Genomic DNA, 18,049 nt, shown 5'->3' with positions numbered 1-18,049 from the left:
GTGACTTCTTCAGGGCCTACAGCTCCTTGGTGGTCAGTCTAGGAAAAAATCCCTTCTTACCCATCCATCTAGTGTGTTCTCAAATGACAAATGTGACCCACAGGGGAACAGTGGGTTGGTTATAGTTCTGTTATGGTGCCTGGTGGCAGTGAGCACTTGAATAAATTCTCTGGAAAATAGATTCAATTTTTTAAAAAGCCTTGGCTGTCAAAATCTGATTTCCTGGTTGAATGAAATGGCTTTGTTGTTCAGATCCTTTGAGTCTAAATTTATTTTACATGAATTTACTTAAGAAATTGATTATAATTCCCTCTCCATTTGATGCTGCGGGGGGTATAATTGGAAGTTAAGAGAGAAAAGACAGAAACAGCTTTCAACTATTCACATACCACCTAAAATTTGCAGGAGGGTAAAAAATGTAGGAGACTTCAAAGAAACTAGGCGGCGTTAGCCTCTTTTGGGGTGTAACTAACCTGGGTCTTGTCTAACATCAATGCTCATTGGGAATTTTATCCATTTTGAAAAACAAACTCAAAGAATTTTGGCTACTTGTCACTCTTCCCTCCCCACCCCTTTACAGGCTTTTAGCACATGTTTCTCGAGGAGAAACTTGAGGCTGTGCACTGTCTTTGCTCCATGCCATTCAAGATGAATCCTGTCTGCCTCTCTCTGTGTCTCTTGCTGTCAGTGATGGAGGTACTGATACGGTCAAGTCTCCGTTTGTTGTCAGGTGTTTTTCACTCACTCAAATCCCATGAGAATCTCCTCGAAGAGGAATGTCTTTGGGGATTTGGGTCAAATCTTTGGCACCAAAAGATCCTGGGCACACGGGATCTTACCTGAGGTGAGCACTCCCATTTGTAGCTAAGAAGACATTTGGAAATTGTAACTTAAAAGTGCATCTTAATTTTATTGAGGCTAGACCAGGCTGGAGGAAATGTCCAGTGATAAGGACATCTGTGACACACATCAGATGTTTGGGGTTGAGGCCCCTGGGAGGGGTGGCTTTTTTATACAGGGCATCTCAGGACAGCAATGACAATGTTGTTGACTCCTGGACTGTGGGCCTCCATGTTGTGTTGGAGAAATGAGTTCTTTTACCAGTCAAAGTTCTTTTGTACCAACCATGGCCCATCATCAACATTTGGTTCTAGCGGCCTGCGGTTCTGCTTGTCCATTTCTACATGGTATTTATGTTGCCACCGGCTACTCTAGTAAGCTCACCATGGATATGAATGCATGTAGTGGGGGTGATGGGTGATGGTGTTGTGGCACGAGTTTGCCCTTGGCAGCTTGAGTTCTGAGCTGCTTTCTTATCCTGTCTTCACTCCTTATTCTCTTCTGTTTCCGACCCTACCCTCTCCAGGTAGAGGAGCTTTCGATCTGGTTTCTGTTCTTTCCCCTGGGCTAAATGCTTAGCCCGTTTTCCTGACCATGACCTCGCCCCCTCTTGATAATGACTCTGACCACCCATCCTTATCTCTGACGCCTTTAGCTTCCTTGCATGCACACCTTCACCTCAACCAGCCAGGGGACCCTCCTGATCCAAGGGAGGTGTTCTCACGAGACCCGACTGTGCTCAGGTCTGGTGAGGGTTAACTGGATCCTTCTGATCTCTCTTGTGTCCAAACAGTGTTCTCGTCCAGGAGCCTGTAACTCCAGCTTTCTTTATTCCATCTCAGATACCCCTTTGCATCCTTGCTTTGCACATATGCCCATTGTCTGCGCTCCTGGTGTCCCGAACATCTGTTCCACGGAACCTACCACACTGTTTTGTCGTTGTGTGTCTTTACCCCAGATGTAAGCTGTGTAATAGTAACAGCTCTCACTCAGCAAATGTTCTTAGTGGACTGTGATGGCTAATTTTATGTGTCCACCTGACTGGGCCTTGGTACCCAGGTATTTGATCAAACACGGCTGGATGTTGCTGTGAAGGTACTTTTTAGATGAGAGGAACATTTAAATCAGGAGGCCTTGCGTAAAGTAAGCGATGTTCCATGACTTCCATAAGGCAGGTGGGCCTCATACAGTCAGGCTCCAGAGAAGGCCTGTCAGCCTACCCTGCAGATTTTGGACTTAGAAGCTCCCATAATTATGTGAGCCAATTCCTTGAAATAAAACATTTGCTCCCCCCAGTCTACACCCTATTACTTATGTTTCTTTGGGGGATGCTGACTGAGGGCGGATATATATTATCTCGTTTAATACTCACGGCAGCCTTTTTAGGTGGGTGTTATTATTCCCATTTGAAAAGTGGATAAAGAGAGTCATGGAAAAGCCAAGGAACTCGCACAAGGCCACACAGCCAGTAAGCAGCAGAGATGGGAATCAGACTGGCGCTTGCTCCGTGCTAAAGCCGGTGACCTCACATGGCTGCTTCCCTCTGCCTTGGAATCTTCGTGGCTTCTCCAGTGCCTGCCGCTGAGTAGGAGCCTGGTAAATACGTAAGCAGATGAGTGAAGCCACAGACTTTGCTGTATTTTGTCACCTCTTTCTCTTACAGACAACCAAAAGAATTTGCAGGTACTATGTAGTACCCAAGACTTTGTAGTGTATACAGATCTGTAAAATCTCGATCTCCAGATCGTTGTGCCTTCCTCTAGATAAAAGTGCGATAAGAAGTCGGTTGGAGAAGTCACGTGTTATCCTTCGGCTGTGATTTGCTAGACAGCATGCTTCATGACTGTCTTTAGGATCCCGGCGAGGATTTTACTAGTGCCTTCCATCCCAGCTGTGGTGGATACGGTGGACTGGCCCCCACCGTCTCTTCCGGCTTCCTTCTGGAACGCACCTTCCAGGACTGCAGCCTAGAAGGCTGAAGACCACATCCCCAGCCTCCCTACAAGCTCTGGCTGTGAACGTGAGTTGGGTTCTGGCCCTCAGAGCCTGCTCACTGAGGCTTGGGAGGCGCGAGGTGCCCGTGCAGAGGGCCCCTCCTGCTCCTGCTTTCGTGTTGCTGCTGTCGGGGAGGGTCACGTGACGGGGTTTGCTGCAGGGGTGTTTCCGGTGCTTTCCTGGCCTCACAAAGGTGGCGACTTCCCGGTGGTGCTGGCAGCTGGCTCACTGTTCCGGCGTCACTTGTTCTGAAGGTGGGGGACCTCAGTGTGGCAGCCTGTGCCCCTTGCTCGGAGCAAGAGGGGACAAAAGCTCCCCGTGGCGAGGTGAGGTGTCCCAGGGCAGACCTTCAGCCCCATCGCCATCTGCGGCAGAGGTGGGAGCTCCCATAGGGGCCAGTTGGGCATCTCGTTGTGAGCCTTATTCCTGATGGCCCAGCTCCACCTTCCAACCCTTCTGACGACTTTATAGGAACCTAGTTCCCTGTATGAAGTCGTGTTCTGCTTAAAATAGCTCGAGTGGTTTCTGTTGCCTGTAAATGAGTGCTGCTTGATGTGGCAGCCTTAGCGGCTCTAGGAATGTGTCGTTGGGCCGTTTATTGGCTCATTAGCGGGTTTTCCACTTTTAGCTTCAACGTGCAGCCGAAGCCTGTGTGGTTACCTGCCACGTTCATTGGAAAGAGGTGGGAACGGAAGGGAGTCCATGAAGAGAACTTTTACCAGAGTGACCTGAATCTGAATGACCTTATCAGAGAGAAGACTGTCCCGTGTCCCTTCTGGGGGCATTTTCTCTGGCTCTTACTGCCATTGATTCCATCTGTATTGAAGTCTTCTCTTCCCTTTATTGCTCCCCTTTTTTAACGTTTATTTTATTATTTTTGAGCAGGGGGGTGGGGAAGAATGCAAGAGGGAGAGGGGCAGAGAGAGTGAGGGAGAGGGGGACAGAGGATCCCAAACAGGCTCCCTGAAAGCAGCCAGTCTGCTGTGGGGCTCGAGCTCACGAACCTCAAGATCATGCCCTCAACCGACTGAGCCACCCCGGTGCCCCTCTATTGCCCCTTTTAATCCCTGAATGTCCACGTTTTCTTTTAAGCGAGTTAATCGGGAGCTCACTGCTACATAAATATTTCTACATAAACCCGCCATTGCTTACTTCCGGGTACAGAAAAATTATCCCAATGCCCAAATCATGTATTTCTGTCTTGTGCCATTTCATCCCAGGCCAGTGTAGATGGTGTTTTGCCAATTTTACTGTGGTCACTTGTCAATTAAAGAAGTAGAACAATTATTTTGGGATTAAAAAATCATGTCCTAAGGTTATACTCAGAACTGTGGAATTTTAGCTCCTGTAGGGACCTTGGTCATCATGTGGAGTCTGTCTTTCTTTTCACTTTGAAGATGAATAAACTGAGGGCCAGAGAGATGTATAGGGAAGTTCTCCCCATGCTCACAGGCTAACTGTTGGCAGAACTGGGCTCAGAACATGGGGTTACAATGTTGGGGAGTGTTCGGCCCACCACACCGTGTGGCTGGACTCATAAACAGGGCTTTGGTTTAAACTGTTTATTGTGTATTTGAGCATGGGCACATAGCAAGGGAAAGATGCCCCCCAATATTTTGTTTTATTACCTGTTTTTGCTACATGTCCATGTGTTAATTGAGATACCTTTCTAATCATAGGAAGTGGCTTTCGGGGGTTCTTTTTAAGCAGGACTGCTACAATGCTAAACTCAAATTTAGTACATAAACATTTGCTAAATATTTAAAATAAATGGTTAATTTTTAACCATCGATTTTTTGGCTATTATCATCATTATTTATTTAAAGAGCAATGGCGGCATCTAGGTTCGTTTAAGGGAAATCAAATGTCATTATTAATAACAGGTCAAGGGCAAGTTGGCTCCATTTTCTCTGATTACATGCTGAATGTGCCAGAAGGTATGTAGAGCTGTGTTATCCAGAGAAAGTAGCATTTCAAGGGGGTGACCGCTGAACCCATAGCAAGCCATCCATGGTCCAGTTGACTTTGTTGAATTTTTAGAAGATGAGAATTTAATGAATTCCAGATGGGGAGATTATTAGTTCTTAAATGTTTTAAATCTTCTTTACAGAGTTGTAAAGCCACACTGTCAGGGTTGTTCGGAGAACCAGAACCAATAATAGGAGATTATCTATCTATCTATTTATCTATCTATCTACCTGAAGAGGTTTATTATAAGAAATTGGCTCCTGAGATTATGGAGGCTGATGAGTTCCTAGATCTGCAGCCAGCAAGCTGGGGTCCCAGGAGACCTGTGGTGTGGTCCTAGTCTGGCATGTTTGAGACCCAAAGAGAGAGCATATTTTAGACTGATATCTTAGCTTGAAAGTAGTCAAGCAGGAAAAGTTTCCCTTCTTTGAGGAGGGTCAGCCTTTTTGTTCTCTTCAGGCCTTCCACTGATTGGATGAGACCCCTTCACAGTAACAAGGGCAATCTTCTTTAGTCAGTCCTACCACATCAAATGTTAATTTCATTCAGTAACATCCTCACAGACACATCCAGAATGATGTTTGACCCAATGTCTGGATACCCTGCAGCTCATTCAAGCTGACGCATGGAATGAACCATCGTAAGCGCCATATACGATTGAGAGTTCAGTAAAGGCTTTCTGAGAAAGCTGAATTTCCCAACGTTGAAATGTTTGGGCAGGCAGCAGAATGTTAGGATGGAGTGTCAGAATCCCACCTGCTAATAAGAATGATGGTCTTGGCTTTCTACTTCTTTCCACTGATGGATACATATGCCAATTCCATGTGTTACATGAAGTCCTGGGTAAGGTGCTGCAGGGGACGGCAGAGGACAGGGCCCTGCTCCCAAAAAGTTTTTAGTCCTCTGGGGTGGCAAGACTAATACACATGACCCAGACAAAGAACAATTAACAAGTGGCAGCGAAGGTGCTTTGAGAAGGGAGAGAGGCCAGCGTGGTTCTCAGATCTCATGCTTCAATGTCTGGGGACATTAGTGATTGTCACAAGTGGGTAGGGGTGCTACGGCTGTTTAAGGATGCTGTTAGACATCCTACAATGCACAGCAAAGCCCTCCGTAACAAAGAATTGCCTGGCTTACGATATCAACAGCACCAAGTTGGAGAAACCCTGGTGTAGGCTGGAGCACCAAGGCTGGGCTTTATGGAGCGAGTGAGATTTAATTTACTTTTCGACTCATTCATTCTCATAATCGTTGAATGTTTGTGTAGTGCCTACCATTCTCCGATGTCTGTTTTGTCTTGAGGCTGTGGGAGGGAACCATCAGAGTAGTTCTATGGACATGGGTCTTACAGGTTCATGGGAAAAAGGAAAATTTAGAAAAAAAATCAAAATAAAGTGCAATGATTATGTGGGTGGGTGCAGGGTGCCGAGAGGACACATCTTCGTCTTCCTTAGAAGGTCAGGAAAATCCTGCCAAAGGGAAATAGGGCTTTAAAATACAACTTGGAGGGGCGCCTGGGTGGTTCAGTCGGTTAAGCATCCGACTTCGGCCCAGGTCATGATCTCACGGTTTGTGAGTTGGAGCCCCGCGTCGGGCTCTGTGCCGACAGCTCAGAACCTGGAGCCTGCTTCGGATTCTGTGTCTCCCTCTCTCTCTGCCCCTCCCCAGCTCATGCTTGCACTCTGTCTCTGTCAAAAATAAATAAACTTAATAAAAAAAATTTAAAAATAAATAAATAAAATACAACTTGGAGGGAGCTGGCCACACAAATGAGATGGGAGTGGGTATGGAGGGCAGGGAGAGGGGCACTGTTTGAAGCCCACAGAGCAACTTACGTACAAGCTGGGAGGTGAGGGAGAGGGTGGTACGTACAAAGAGAAGAACAGAGAAGTGAGGCTCGAGAGGAGGCAGAGCCTGCGTCTGGGGGCACCTTGAGTCCGGCCAAGAATTCGGGTTTCGCCCTAGAGACAGTAGAAAATATTTGTCTTTTAAAGTTTTAAGGCAGCGGGGTGTCAGGATCAGATTTCAGTTCTGGAAACTTCCCTCTCCACTGCAGTGCGGAGATGAGAGGAGAGGAGGGCAAGGGCGCCATCAAGGCTGGCGCGGAGCAAGACAGGGTGTGGGCTCATAGGGTGGGCGTGGCACAAGCAGACACACTTGACGGCTGCTGAGGACGGAAGAGAAAGGGCACTTAGTAGAAAGTGAGAGAAGGGAATCAAGGAAGGCATCGACATGTCTGGTTGAGACAAGTGGGTGTTTTGGGGTGCCATTTCTAGGGTGCAGCGGGAAGGGTGCACACTCCTTTGGTAGTAGCTGGAATCACGTGAGTTCCAACGTGGAATGATACAGAGTTCAGTTTTGGATACACGGAGCTTGAGCTTTTAGAGAGGTATTCCATTAGATGCGCCAGTTAGTTCTGAGAGCTCTGGGCCGGAGGTAATCATCTGAGAATCGTATGGTTGATGAGACTGTAGAGTGAGAACAGGAGAAAAGTGCTCTTAGAAATGGCAACATTTAGGGGCGCCTGGGTGGCTCAGTCGGTTGAGCAGTTTCGGCCCAGGTCACGATCTCCCAGTTTGTGGGTTCGAGCCCCGTGTCGGGCTCTGTGCTGACAGCTCAGAGCCTGGAACCTGCTTCGGATTCTGTGTCTCCCTCTCTCTCTGCCCCTTCCCTGCTCGTTCTCTCTCTCTCTCTCAAAATAAACTAAAAAAAAAAAAAAGAAATGGCAACATTTAAGGACAGGTGGAAGGTGAGGCGCTTGCAAAGGCTTCTGAAGGGGGACCAGAAGAGTGGAAGCAAAACCAGAGGAGGGTGCTGTTGGGGAGACCAGGGGCGACTGATCTGGGGGCGGAGAAAGGAATGCTCTGTGCTCTCCCACGGCTGACTCTTGCTGCCAGGGGTGAGTTCACGATGTTCAACAACCTCCACAGCACGGGTGCTCACCCACCCGCCAGAATGACCGCGGGATGGTGTCGTATGAAAGCTTTCTGATTGATAGCCCACCCGGCTGTAGCTCTGGTGGGCATATCTCACAAATAAAGAGGTAGGACAGCTTGCTGGGACATTCAGTCTGGGCGGGAAGAAACAGGAAAATCTGGGACATGTCGTTGTTAAGGGGTGACCCACGCCTGGAAGGATGATGGTTCATCAAGTCGTTTGGGATCGTGCCTGAAGCAGAGTCGAAGCTGCTGTCAAGGTCACTTGAAGGTGACCTCGGTGAGGGTTTTCAGACCTCCCCCACACCTCTGACGTGCAGATGTTTATACCTGTAACCTAATTTGGGGCACTTCTGCAGAAAATTATCAGCGAGAGAGAATAAAATGCGTTGAAAAGATAAAACTTTCTATACATTTTAGATAGTGTGTAAGTCTCACCTAGCAAGACACTTCCATTAGCACACACACACACAAAAAAGGCCTTTTTCAACAAGATGACTGTCACAAAGAAAAAAATGTAGACAGTCAAATGATTTATTTCCCCATCCGTATTGCGTTTATTCACGGGGAGATTCACCTTGTGAACTAGTAATTTTCTGGGCTAAGAAAAAGAAGCAGGGCTGCTTTCTTTTTAGGGAATGGCGATTTTTTCTTTTTTCTTTTTTTTATGGTGGGTTTCTTTTGGCCTAAAAAAATCACCTAAGTCTGTGGCTTTGATATCAGGGAAAAGGCTTCCTTCAATTGCTTTAACCTTTTTCAAACAGTGACCTGTTGGGATAAATGTTCTCGTGCTGAGAATCAAGGTTTTATCCGATATCTAAAGTTAGGCGGGCAGAGCGGGATTGCAGGCCACTTTCTTGAGGTGGTTTAAGAGAAATTCAGGATCTCAGATGGAGAGAAAGAACTCCGATGAAAGATCAAGTTGAAGACTCATACTCTAGGCAATTAAAGAAATAAAAAGATAAACCCCGCTCTTATGCCGGGGGGTGGCTGACACCAGAACGGGACCAGCATTGGACCAGGAATGACCAGCACAGAGGAAGGGTTCTGACAGATTCTTTCTTCCCTTTTGGGGAAACACTGGAGGCCAGTTCAGGCAGGGAGGTGTGGGCAGGCACGAGGGTGGGGCTGTGTGGGTCTGTGTGGCAGGGTTTGGTGTGTGGGGGGTCAGAGAAGTTAGAACCGAACTCAACGATTTGAGGTCCTTGGATTTGAGGTCCTAGAACCGAACCTCAATGATTTGAGGTCCTTGGATTCCAGTGGAGGCACGAGTGATGCCCCCCTCTCCCTGCATCCCATCCTCTTGGTGATGCTCAGGGCCTCTGCTCAGGTATCCCCGCCTCCCCTGTTCCTCCAGCCCCTTGGGTTGCTTCTTCAACCAGCTCACCCCCCAGCTCTGCACTCGCACAGCCTCTGGCGTCTGTGACCCCCGTGGGGCTAGCAGTTCATTAACTGTCTTGACCTGGACTTACGCTCATGTGCATTGTTCTTTTGTCCTTTGCTCATATTCATTTTCTGTTCTCCTTCTACCTGGTTGTGGATTTCCTTACCCATCTGTATCTCCTGGACCCTGACCTTGGTCAGGAACGATTTGGGGATTTTTAGAATTGCTTCTATCACATGCCAATGCCTTGAAGTGGCATTGATGACAAAACAACATTTCATCCCTTCCAGGCATCATGCAGAGTCCAGAAGAAGTATCGTGCATTCCAGAATGTCTGTCATCCTCCCCAGCGGGCACCTCTGTGGGAATTCAGGTGTGTAAGTGGGGAGCAGAGAGGAGGATGGGGACCCAGGCTTCGTGACCAGTCCCGTACACACAGCACATACAGAGGGCTTACCTCCCGGAGCAGAGACTGCCCCCCACTTACCCAGACTTCCCTGCAGGGAGACCGGGCCGCGGCGCTGGCAGGAGGGGTGGGGAGAAGCAATTAAACTATCCCACGTGTCCTCTCTTCCCTGGCTGTGGCCACCTTGCCGGACACACTCTGGATGGCATACGTAGCCCCACGATGGTGGAGCAGCTCTGACCCCCTTGAGCAAGAAAACCTTTATGATGTGAGCCCATGCCAGAGAGTCTGGGTTTCCTTGTGTGGTATCGCTGGGCTGCAGCTGACCCCTTCTCTTCGAAGGTCTTTTCCAGAGTGACCTGAATGTACGTGTTCCCCGGGATTGACTGATACCCGTATTCAGCTCTCTACCCCCGGTCAGGATCTGGGATTTGTACATCTGCACGCGTGTCCGCGACGTCCTCACTTGTGTCTTCCGTGGCGCGGGCTTCGGAGCCTGTTGACTGGTCGGAGCCCGGGGGGCGGTGCTGGGAGCTGTGTAGAAGCTGAGCGGAAAACCAGTGTGTGTCTCCCGTGAGCTCCCAAACTTGAGGTTCTGGCAGACAGTGCGCTGTTTTCTCGGGTCGATGTTCTTCGGGGGGGACACGCACTGGCTGACTGTCCAGGACCCTTCCTGTGCTTCCACGTGGCACTCACCTTTCCCGTGAAACGCTGTGCTTCATCTACACACTTCCCAGTATAATGAACGCGGGTCGGGATGGAGCCTAAGGGCGATTCTTGGATACCAAGGGGCTGCCCAGGGAACTTGGCTTCGGCAAACACCCTTAAGGAGCAGGAAGTCCCGAGGCTGGATTTTGATGACTGCTTGCTCTTCTGCTTCCCCAGTTTAGGGACCCAGAATTCTGAGAGTCCTTTTGCTTCTGATGGGGAGTTTGGACTATACTCATCTTGGGGGGAGAGGAAAACAGCTTCTCTCTCTCTCTCTCTCTCTCTCTCTCTCTCTCTCTCTCTCTCTCTCAGCTTGATGAATGAGTTTATTATTGTCTGTATATGAAAAATCTTCATAGGGAATTGCGGCTTGGTTTATCAGCTCTTAGCAGCCTACTCGGAGGTGTAAGGAAGCCTGGGTACTTCTGAATTACCCGATCGTTCTTCGGGGCAGGAGGTATTTTGTGATGGCTCCACCTCATCTTTTTAACCTCTTTCTTGGGCTTCTTCTCATAGCCTTCTCTTGTACAGCGGTGCGAGCTCTCTCGTGCGTCTCCCCTGCCGTGTCTGGAGCCCACGGTTCTTTGTGCACTGGGGGAATTGTTTCTGGAAGCAGCTTCGTCTTCTTCCATGAGGCCACACACAGAGCCTGCAGCGTTCTGACCCGTGGCGTGCTTCCGATATCCTTCTACATTGAACCCCTCGCTTTTCCAGTCGTGACGGGGGGAATCATTTGGTGCCGTGAGGGACCAACAGGCCTCCACCCACAGCTCCAGAACTTTATCTGCAGGGGCAGTTCTGGCAAGCCCTCCGTCCCAATATTAGGTGAAGGGACCAGCTTGACCATCAGTGCCATTCACGTTGTATTCATCTCCAGTCCCCTCCACTTGGCCTTCATAGGTCTTATCCATGCCAAACCTAGTGAGAAGCCTGCTGGCCAGCGGCAGGTGGACACAGTATGCTGCAGTATAACCTGTCAGGCCAGCCTTCACACCGTACTTTGGGAGTTCATGAGCATGAGCTGCACAGACTAGCATGTCTCCTTCTGCATGGGCATAAGCCATCTGACAAACGATATCCCTGTTGGTCACACGAGCGATCACCCTGTATTTACGTGTGTTGTACCTATTTTTACCCTGAACTACCACGTGTTTCCAAGCATGGTGATCGGTTTTTACCCGTCCCCCCCACCCCCCGTTTCTTCTAAATTTCACCTGGTATCTCTTGAAGTGAGACAACTTTATTTTTTTTTATTTAAATTTTTTTTAATGTTTATTTATTTTAGAGAGAGACAGAGTGCGAGCAACGGAGGGGCAGAGAGAGACAGAGACACAAAATCCAAAGCAGGCTCCAAGCTCTGAGCTGTCAGCACAGAGCCTGACGCGGAGCTTGAGTCCATGAACCATGAGATGATGACCTGAGCCAAAGTCAGGCGCTTAACTGACTGAGTCACCCAGGTGCCCCTATTCTTGGCAACTTGAACAAGCCCCATCCTGTGGCACAGAGAGCGGTGTCCACACCTCGCCCCTTACTTGAGGTTGGCTGCTTAATGCGCAGGGTCAACCAGGGAGAAGGAGTTCCTTGTTGAAATTGTTTTCTTGTTCAGTTCATCTCCCTGTGGTACGACCTTGAACATGACCTCCTGGCTTCGGTGGGTTTCTCCTGGTGACTCCATGGGGGTGGCGGTAGCTGTCAGCTCGAGTGGCTTCTCCAGAGCTGAGGACACTTGCCCTTTATCGTTCCCCCATGAAGCTTACAGGCACAGGCACAGCCCCAATGGACTTAAGTCTGTTTGGTTATGTGCATCTCTTGGGTTCTTCTTGGTCGATTTGGGTAGCAGCTAAAGAAGTCGGAGGCAGGTGAGAGCCTTGACTTTTTGCTCCTCAAAAAGCCTCAAACCAGCTTCAGCCACACACAGGGCATTTATTGAAACAGTCTTAATTTGCCAGCAGGCCCCAACGTGTTCATTAACCTGTTCTATGAGCTTAATGAAGTCCTAGCTCCTGCCCCTTAGGGGTTCTGACTCCTGCTGGGCAGAAGGAGTCTTGAGGCAAATGCCAAGGCTGTGGAGGCAAATGCTGTCACCAGCATCAGACAAAGATAATCCTCCCAAGTCCAGGGCCCGACGATGGGGGATGGTTTAGGGCTGTTGTCACACATCATTCCCAAGGGAAGGGGTTCAGGCATCGATGAGTTTTGCACCCTCTTCCTGAAGGGGTGGGGATGTTTTAAAAAATATTTTAGCCAATCCGTGCATCTTAAATACCTTTAATGTCACTATTGGGAGCTCCTGTCTAGCAGCCATCATGATAATTAATAGGTCACTAACTGCACTTACAGGCACCATTTTTGGTATTCTGTAAGCCTTATTTGATGACAACAGAAGTTTCTGCAGTCACCACCCCGGTGTCTGGGCTCCCTGCATAGCACACCACAGTCTACCCTGAGCTCTGCTCCTTTGACAAGGGTGCTGACAGCTCACTTCACATCACATGGTAGATCTGGAGTGTTTAAAAGTGACCTTCTGACACAGAGATGGACAACAGATGACATCGGGTGAGGGAGCCTGTGCCATTATAGGTGACAGTCAGAGAGCAGCAGCTGATGTGGGGGCACTTCACTGCCCCCCGTGTCTTACGTTCATTACCTACGTAATCCTCATGATAACCCATTGGGGTTGTCTGTCTCATTAGCACCATCTTTCAGATAAGGGAGCTGAGGCTCCGTGAAGTTCTAAACTTTCTCAAACTCAGTAGCTAGTAGGTGCAGAGGTATTCACCCCAGTGTGTGACCTCAGAACATCTCTGCTACCCACTGGATCAGATCCAAAGCAAATGGCAGTCCAGCCAGAGAAAGCTGTGGCCAGCATAGCAGACCTCAGGAGCTGGCTGGGAGTGTCCTCGCTCTGGTGATGGCTGGACCTCATTACACACTTTTGGTCCCAATGATAAGAGGTCAGTGCAGAATGTCTTGATGTGGAAGCCTCAGTTTCATAGGTCTCTAGACGGGGACTGTCCAGGAGGGTAGATGAGGGTTGGATTTAGGTCATCTCACAATTGCCCAAAACTGTGGTCCAAGCCTGCCCTCTGGCTGTGCCCCCCTCGATGAGCCCTACCCCACACTGGCCATCTAGGAGCTGTGAACAGGGTGCTACCCTGATCACTGGGAGCCTCCTTCAGGGCTCCCTTCACTGCCTGGACCGTGGAACTTGGTCTTGGCATGTCCCCTTGGGGGCTCTCATCCTCCCTGGGTCACTCTCCCTGGATCCTGAGGAAGTCCTCATTTGTTATGAGCCTCACCTTTCTACTCTCTACCAGTGAGGTTTACAGATAACTTTGATGAACTTCAGTTACTTGAAAATTTTCATCCGTCTCGTCATTTATGAAACCAGTATGAGCACCTGTGGGGTGACGGCATTGGTTTTGGGGCACTGTGTCATGGTGGCTGAGCACCCGGGCTCTGGGGCCAGGCAGGTCAGACTCTGGCTTGGCTACTCCATCGCTGTGTTGAGCAACTGATTTGACTTGTCTGTGCTTCAGTTCCTGGATCCCAGAAGAGGGATAAGACGGTACTTGCCTCACAGGGTTGTTGGAGGGTTAAGTGAGTTAACCTAGGTGAGTATTTGCTCCCCGGCCAACTCATTTGAATGGACTTATGGTGAGATTTAAGTAATAATCTTCTCTGGAATTCTTTTTGTCGACCACGTGATTTGCCGCAGAGGGTTTTAGGAAGGCGGATGGAGGGGAAGAACGCACTGGAAGTGGTAGCCAAGAGACACCTTGTCAGGAAGCACCGGGTGCGGCTGTGAATTTTCAAGCCATTGGTGAGTGGCTTGGTTCTTACCATCTTTATCCGAGTTTTACTTTGCTAAGTACTGTCCATCAATTTGTGAATATCTCAGTTATTTGAGGTCGTTCATTCAAGGCAAAATGCTGAAAGTAAAAGCGAAATCAAGGAGAACCCCGGGGCTTTGAAGGCTTTTCCTAACTCGTGGCCATTTTCTGCCTTTAAAAGCACTGACTTGACTTTTACAAGAGCCTGTAGAATAATCTAACAGAAAATGGAAACCAAGAGCACAGTCATTCCCTTAAATATTTTATATTGCATTCGGATGTGCATTTTTCAAAGATCATTTCCTTGACATTTTCTGGGGGTATATTTCTTGGGAAATAAAATAAATATGTTTGGTGGATGCTCATACCAATTTATTTAGAGCTATAAATAAGATAAAGATGCCTCCTGTCATTTGTACTAGAAAATATAAGGATCAGAGGAATATCTTAGGAGGACAGGGCAAAAGATTAATAATGCTGTTCAGATGGTGCTGAGGTTGGCTGATGCTTTAACCCGTTTTAGTGGATCCTCATGTGAATTATGCCTAAGAATGGTGATGGAGATCCTATGGCCCAGGAGGAGGCCAGAGACACAATGCTCCAGGCCACATACTTCATTAGGGGCTGCTGAGTGACAGAATCCAGATTTCCTAGTTTTTCGATCTATGGATGTTAAGTAGATTCCTTGGGGGTACCCAGATCATTCTCAGTGCTTCCCTGAGGCTGGAAATGACCCTTCACAGGTAAGAAATTTAGTCATTCCAGTTGGAGCCTGTAGTGTACGTGCAGTGCTCCCAGGAGAGGAAGGAACTGGCCACACTCTCCCAGCAAGGAATCTCTTCATGCCGTGAACCTGTTGACTCATTGCATTGCTGCAGTGGGAGATTTGATGGAAATGGTTCCCCTGGGGTGGACAGTGAGCAAGGATGGAATATGCAAGCCCCATAGGACCAAGTGCGCAACTTTAGGGCAAGTGAGGGCGGACGTGGGAAGGCACTGGAGATTCAGAGAAGAGACATTCCAGTCTGGGTTGGACAGGGAGGGCTGTGGGGAGGCAAAGGGTCAGAGCAGGGGTACAGAGGAAGGGAAGATGTTACCTGGGTGTGGGGAGGGCTCAGTATTGGGAAGGATGAAGAAAAGCACTGTAAGAGACAACAGAGGGATGAGCGACCCTGCCTGACATTGGGGAGGAGCTGGTTGTGGGAAGGGAAGTAGGAGAAGGTTGGCTGGTGGGCCAGTAGTTCCTGGCTATAGTCCCTGTAGTCAGGGTGTAGTCACTGGTCCTGGGAGTTCAGGTTTGAAGGTAACAGGAAGCAGTAGGTGATTTTTAAAGTAAATCAAATCAGTGGGGCACCAGAGTGGCTCCGTCGGTTAAGCATCTGACTTCAGCTCAGGTCATGATCTCACAATTCGTGGGTTTGAGCCCTGTGTCAGGGTCTGTGCTGACAGCTCAGAGCCTGGAGCCTGCTTTGGATTCTGTGTCTCCCTCTCTCTCTGCCCCTCTCCAGCTGGAGCTCTGTCTCTCAAAAATAAATAAACATTAAAAAATTTTAAAATAAATAAAATCAGATATAAAATACAATCTTGTAAAGAACTCTTTTGTAAATCCTTAAAAAAAATTTTTTTTAACGTTTATTATTGGGAGACAGAGAGACACAGAGCGTGAACAGGGGAGGGATAGAGAGAGGGGGAGACACAGAATCTGAAGTAGGCTCCAGGCTCTGAGCTGTCAGCACAGAGCCCGACGTGGGGCTCGAACTCACAGATAGCGAGATCACGACCTGAGCCAAAGTCGGTCGCCTAACCAACTGAGCCACCCAGGCATCCCTGTAAATTGTTTTAAAAACCAAAGAATATGTGTTATCGTGTAAATGCAGTGAAAATAGTGACTTTCAAATTCAATGATCTTATGAGTTCAGATTTTGTACGTTGTTTTCCTGGATTAAGTGAAGTACAACTCCATTTGTCTTCTCCCATCACCAAAATAATGCCATCCTGAAAGAGAAGTAAAGTATGGAGAGAAAAGGGGAAAATAAATTTTCAGTAGACGGAAGAGCACTGCTATCAAGTTCTTTCCGTTTTGTCTCAGAACTGAAAGCAAGCTTTTTATTTATTTCTTTTCATTTTTATGTCAGTATACGTAGTGTCCAAGTCACTTCAGAAACTTGGGACATTTTATTTTATCTTATTTCATTTCTTTTTTTTTTAATATGAAATTTATTGTCAAATTGGTTTCCATACAACACCCAGTGTTCATCCCAACAGGTGCCCTCCTCCGTGCCCATCACCCACCCTCCCTCTTTCCCCACCCCTCCCCCCCCCCCATCAACCCTCAGTTTATTCTCAGGTTTTAAGAGTCTCTTATGGTTTGGCTATGGTTATGGTTAGGGACATTTTTTATTTGGAACAACTGATATGAAGAAGGATGTGGTGGTGGTGGCTTAGGGCTCCTGGTGAGACTCAAGGAATGGCTGCCAAGTGGCTTGTCCCGTCCCCTTCTCTTTCTTGCCCAAGAGATTCCTCATTTTAACATCAAAGCTCAGTGTCTGCTCCAGAATCCTTCTCAACACGCTGTTCTTGGGAATTTCAACTGAATCTGCGATCGGAACCAAGTTGCCTCCTGGCTTTGAGTGTAAGAGTGGTTCTCATTCCTCAGCAGGCATCAGAAAACCTGGAAGACTTGTTGTGTCACAGGAACTGGGCCCCACCCCTTCTGATTTAATAGGTCTGAGAATTTGCTGCCGATGCTGCTGGGTGGGGAGAACGCTTTCGGGACCACCATCTTGGATTTTAGAGGAACCATTAACCGGTGGCCACTCAATTTTCCAGTTTAATAGGGGTCCTTTGGGTGAAAAGGGCAGCTGTTTAGAATTTCCTTACATTTTCTCTTGCTTCCTCTTCTCTGCTGTCCTTCTTTTTATTGCTCAATTAGAATGTTTTACAAACCAATGACCTTAAGCAAGAAAATGTCTTAGTCCAGAACCACCACTTGCTTTTTGACATTCCAGTGACCACAGCACCTTAGCTGAAATATAAGTTAATGTTTTAGAATATGAAATGAGCAGTTTCTGAATATAAGAAGAACTGATGGGTTGACAGAGTAGACCAAAGAAGAATGTGCTGGCAATTTTCTCAATTTTCACCCCAGATCAAGGGTTTGCATCGGCGGCGATGTGGCTGGTAACCGGGAGTTGAGGTAACGTTTGTGTCAGTTTCCTCCTGCTGCGGTAACGAAGCGCCACAAAACTGGGTGGCTTCAACAGAAGAAATGCATTCCCTCGTGGATCAGGAGGCCGGAAGGTGGAGGTCGAGGGGTCAACGCGGCTGGCTCTTCCAAAGCTGTGGGGGAGAATTGCCCTCTGCCAGCTTCTGGTGGTCTGCCCACCTTGTGGAAAGGTCACCCCTCCTCTGCCCTCATTGTTTCCCCCAGTTTTCTCGAAATACAATTAACAAATAAAATTGTAAGATACCTAAAGCCTACAATGTGATGACTGGATACACATATACATTGTGAAAGAATCTCCCCGTTGAGTTACTTACTTAGCACAGCATCACCTCACATATTTATCTTTTGTGTGCGAGAACGTTTAAATTCTGTCCTAGCAGATTGCACAGTACAGTGTTATCCACAGGAGATCCTCAGACCTGCTTCATCTTATAGAGGAAGGTTTGTACCTTTTGACCAACCTCTCCCTACTTCCCGGTCCTCCTAGCCCCTGGCGATCACATGTATATAATATATATATGTATATACGTATATGTATATGTATGTATATGTATAATATATATATATATATATATAATTTTTTCATTTTGAAAAATTTTTAATGTTTATTTATTTTTGAGACAGAGACAGAGCACAAGCAGGGGAGGGGCAGAGAGAGAGGGAGACAGAATCCAAAGCAGGCTCCAGGCTCTGAGCTGTCAGCACAGAGCCCATCCTGGGTCTTGAACCCATGAACTGTGAGATTGTGACCTG

The 18,049-nt window shown here is 47.9% G+C and overlaps 1 protein-coding gene and 1 pseudogene across 3 annotated transcripts in view; one reads left to right on the top strand and one right to left on the bottom strand.

Moving 5' to 3' along the window:
- ATPSCKMT (ATP synthase c subunit lysine N-methyltransferase) overlaps nucleotides 1–18,049 on the top strand; it is a 242,261-nt gene that overhangs the window by 128,735 nt on the left and 95,477 nt on the right. Inside the window, exon 5 of one of the 3 annotated variants that reach the window (XM_086675977.1) lies at nucleotides 9,414–10,755. The exons of the other annotated variants lie outside the window; for them this stretch is intronic. Within the exon in view, the coding sequence (XP_086532103.1) occupies nucleotides 9,414–9,674 (261 nt within the window). The 3' untranslated portion in view covers nucleotides 9,675–10,755. Of the gene's footprint in view, nucleotides 1–9,413; nucleotides 10,756–18,049 lie in introns of those variants that run through there. 3 annotated transcript variants of the gene reach the window in all.
- LOC112860242 (large ribosomal subunit protein uL18 pseudogene) lies at nucleotides 10,591–11,469 on the bottom strand (annotated as a pseudogene).

This window comes from Puma concolor, chromosome A1 (assembly GCF_028749965.1).
Source record: "Puma concolor isolate L17-30 chromosome A1, mPumCon1.1.hap2, whole genome shotgun sequence".
Taxonomy (NCBI): Eukaryota; Metazoa; Chordata; class Mammalia; order Carnivora; family Felidae; genus Puma; species Puma concolor.
The sequence above is the reverse complement of the archived record's forward strand: the minus strand, read 5'-3'. Positions and strand labels throughout refer to the sequence as shown.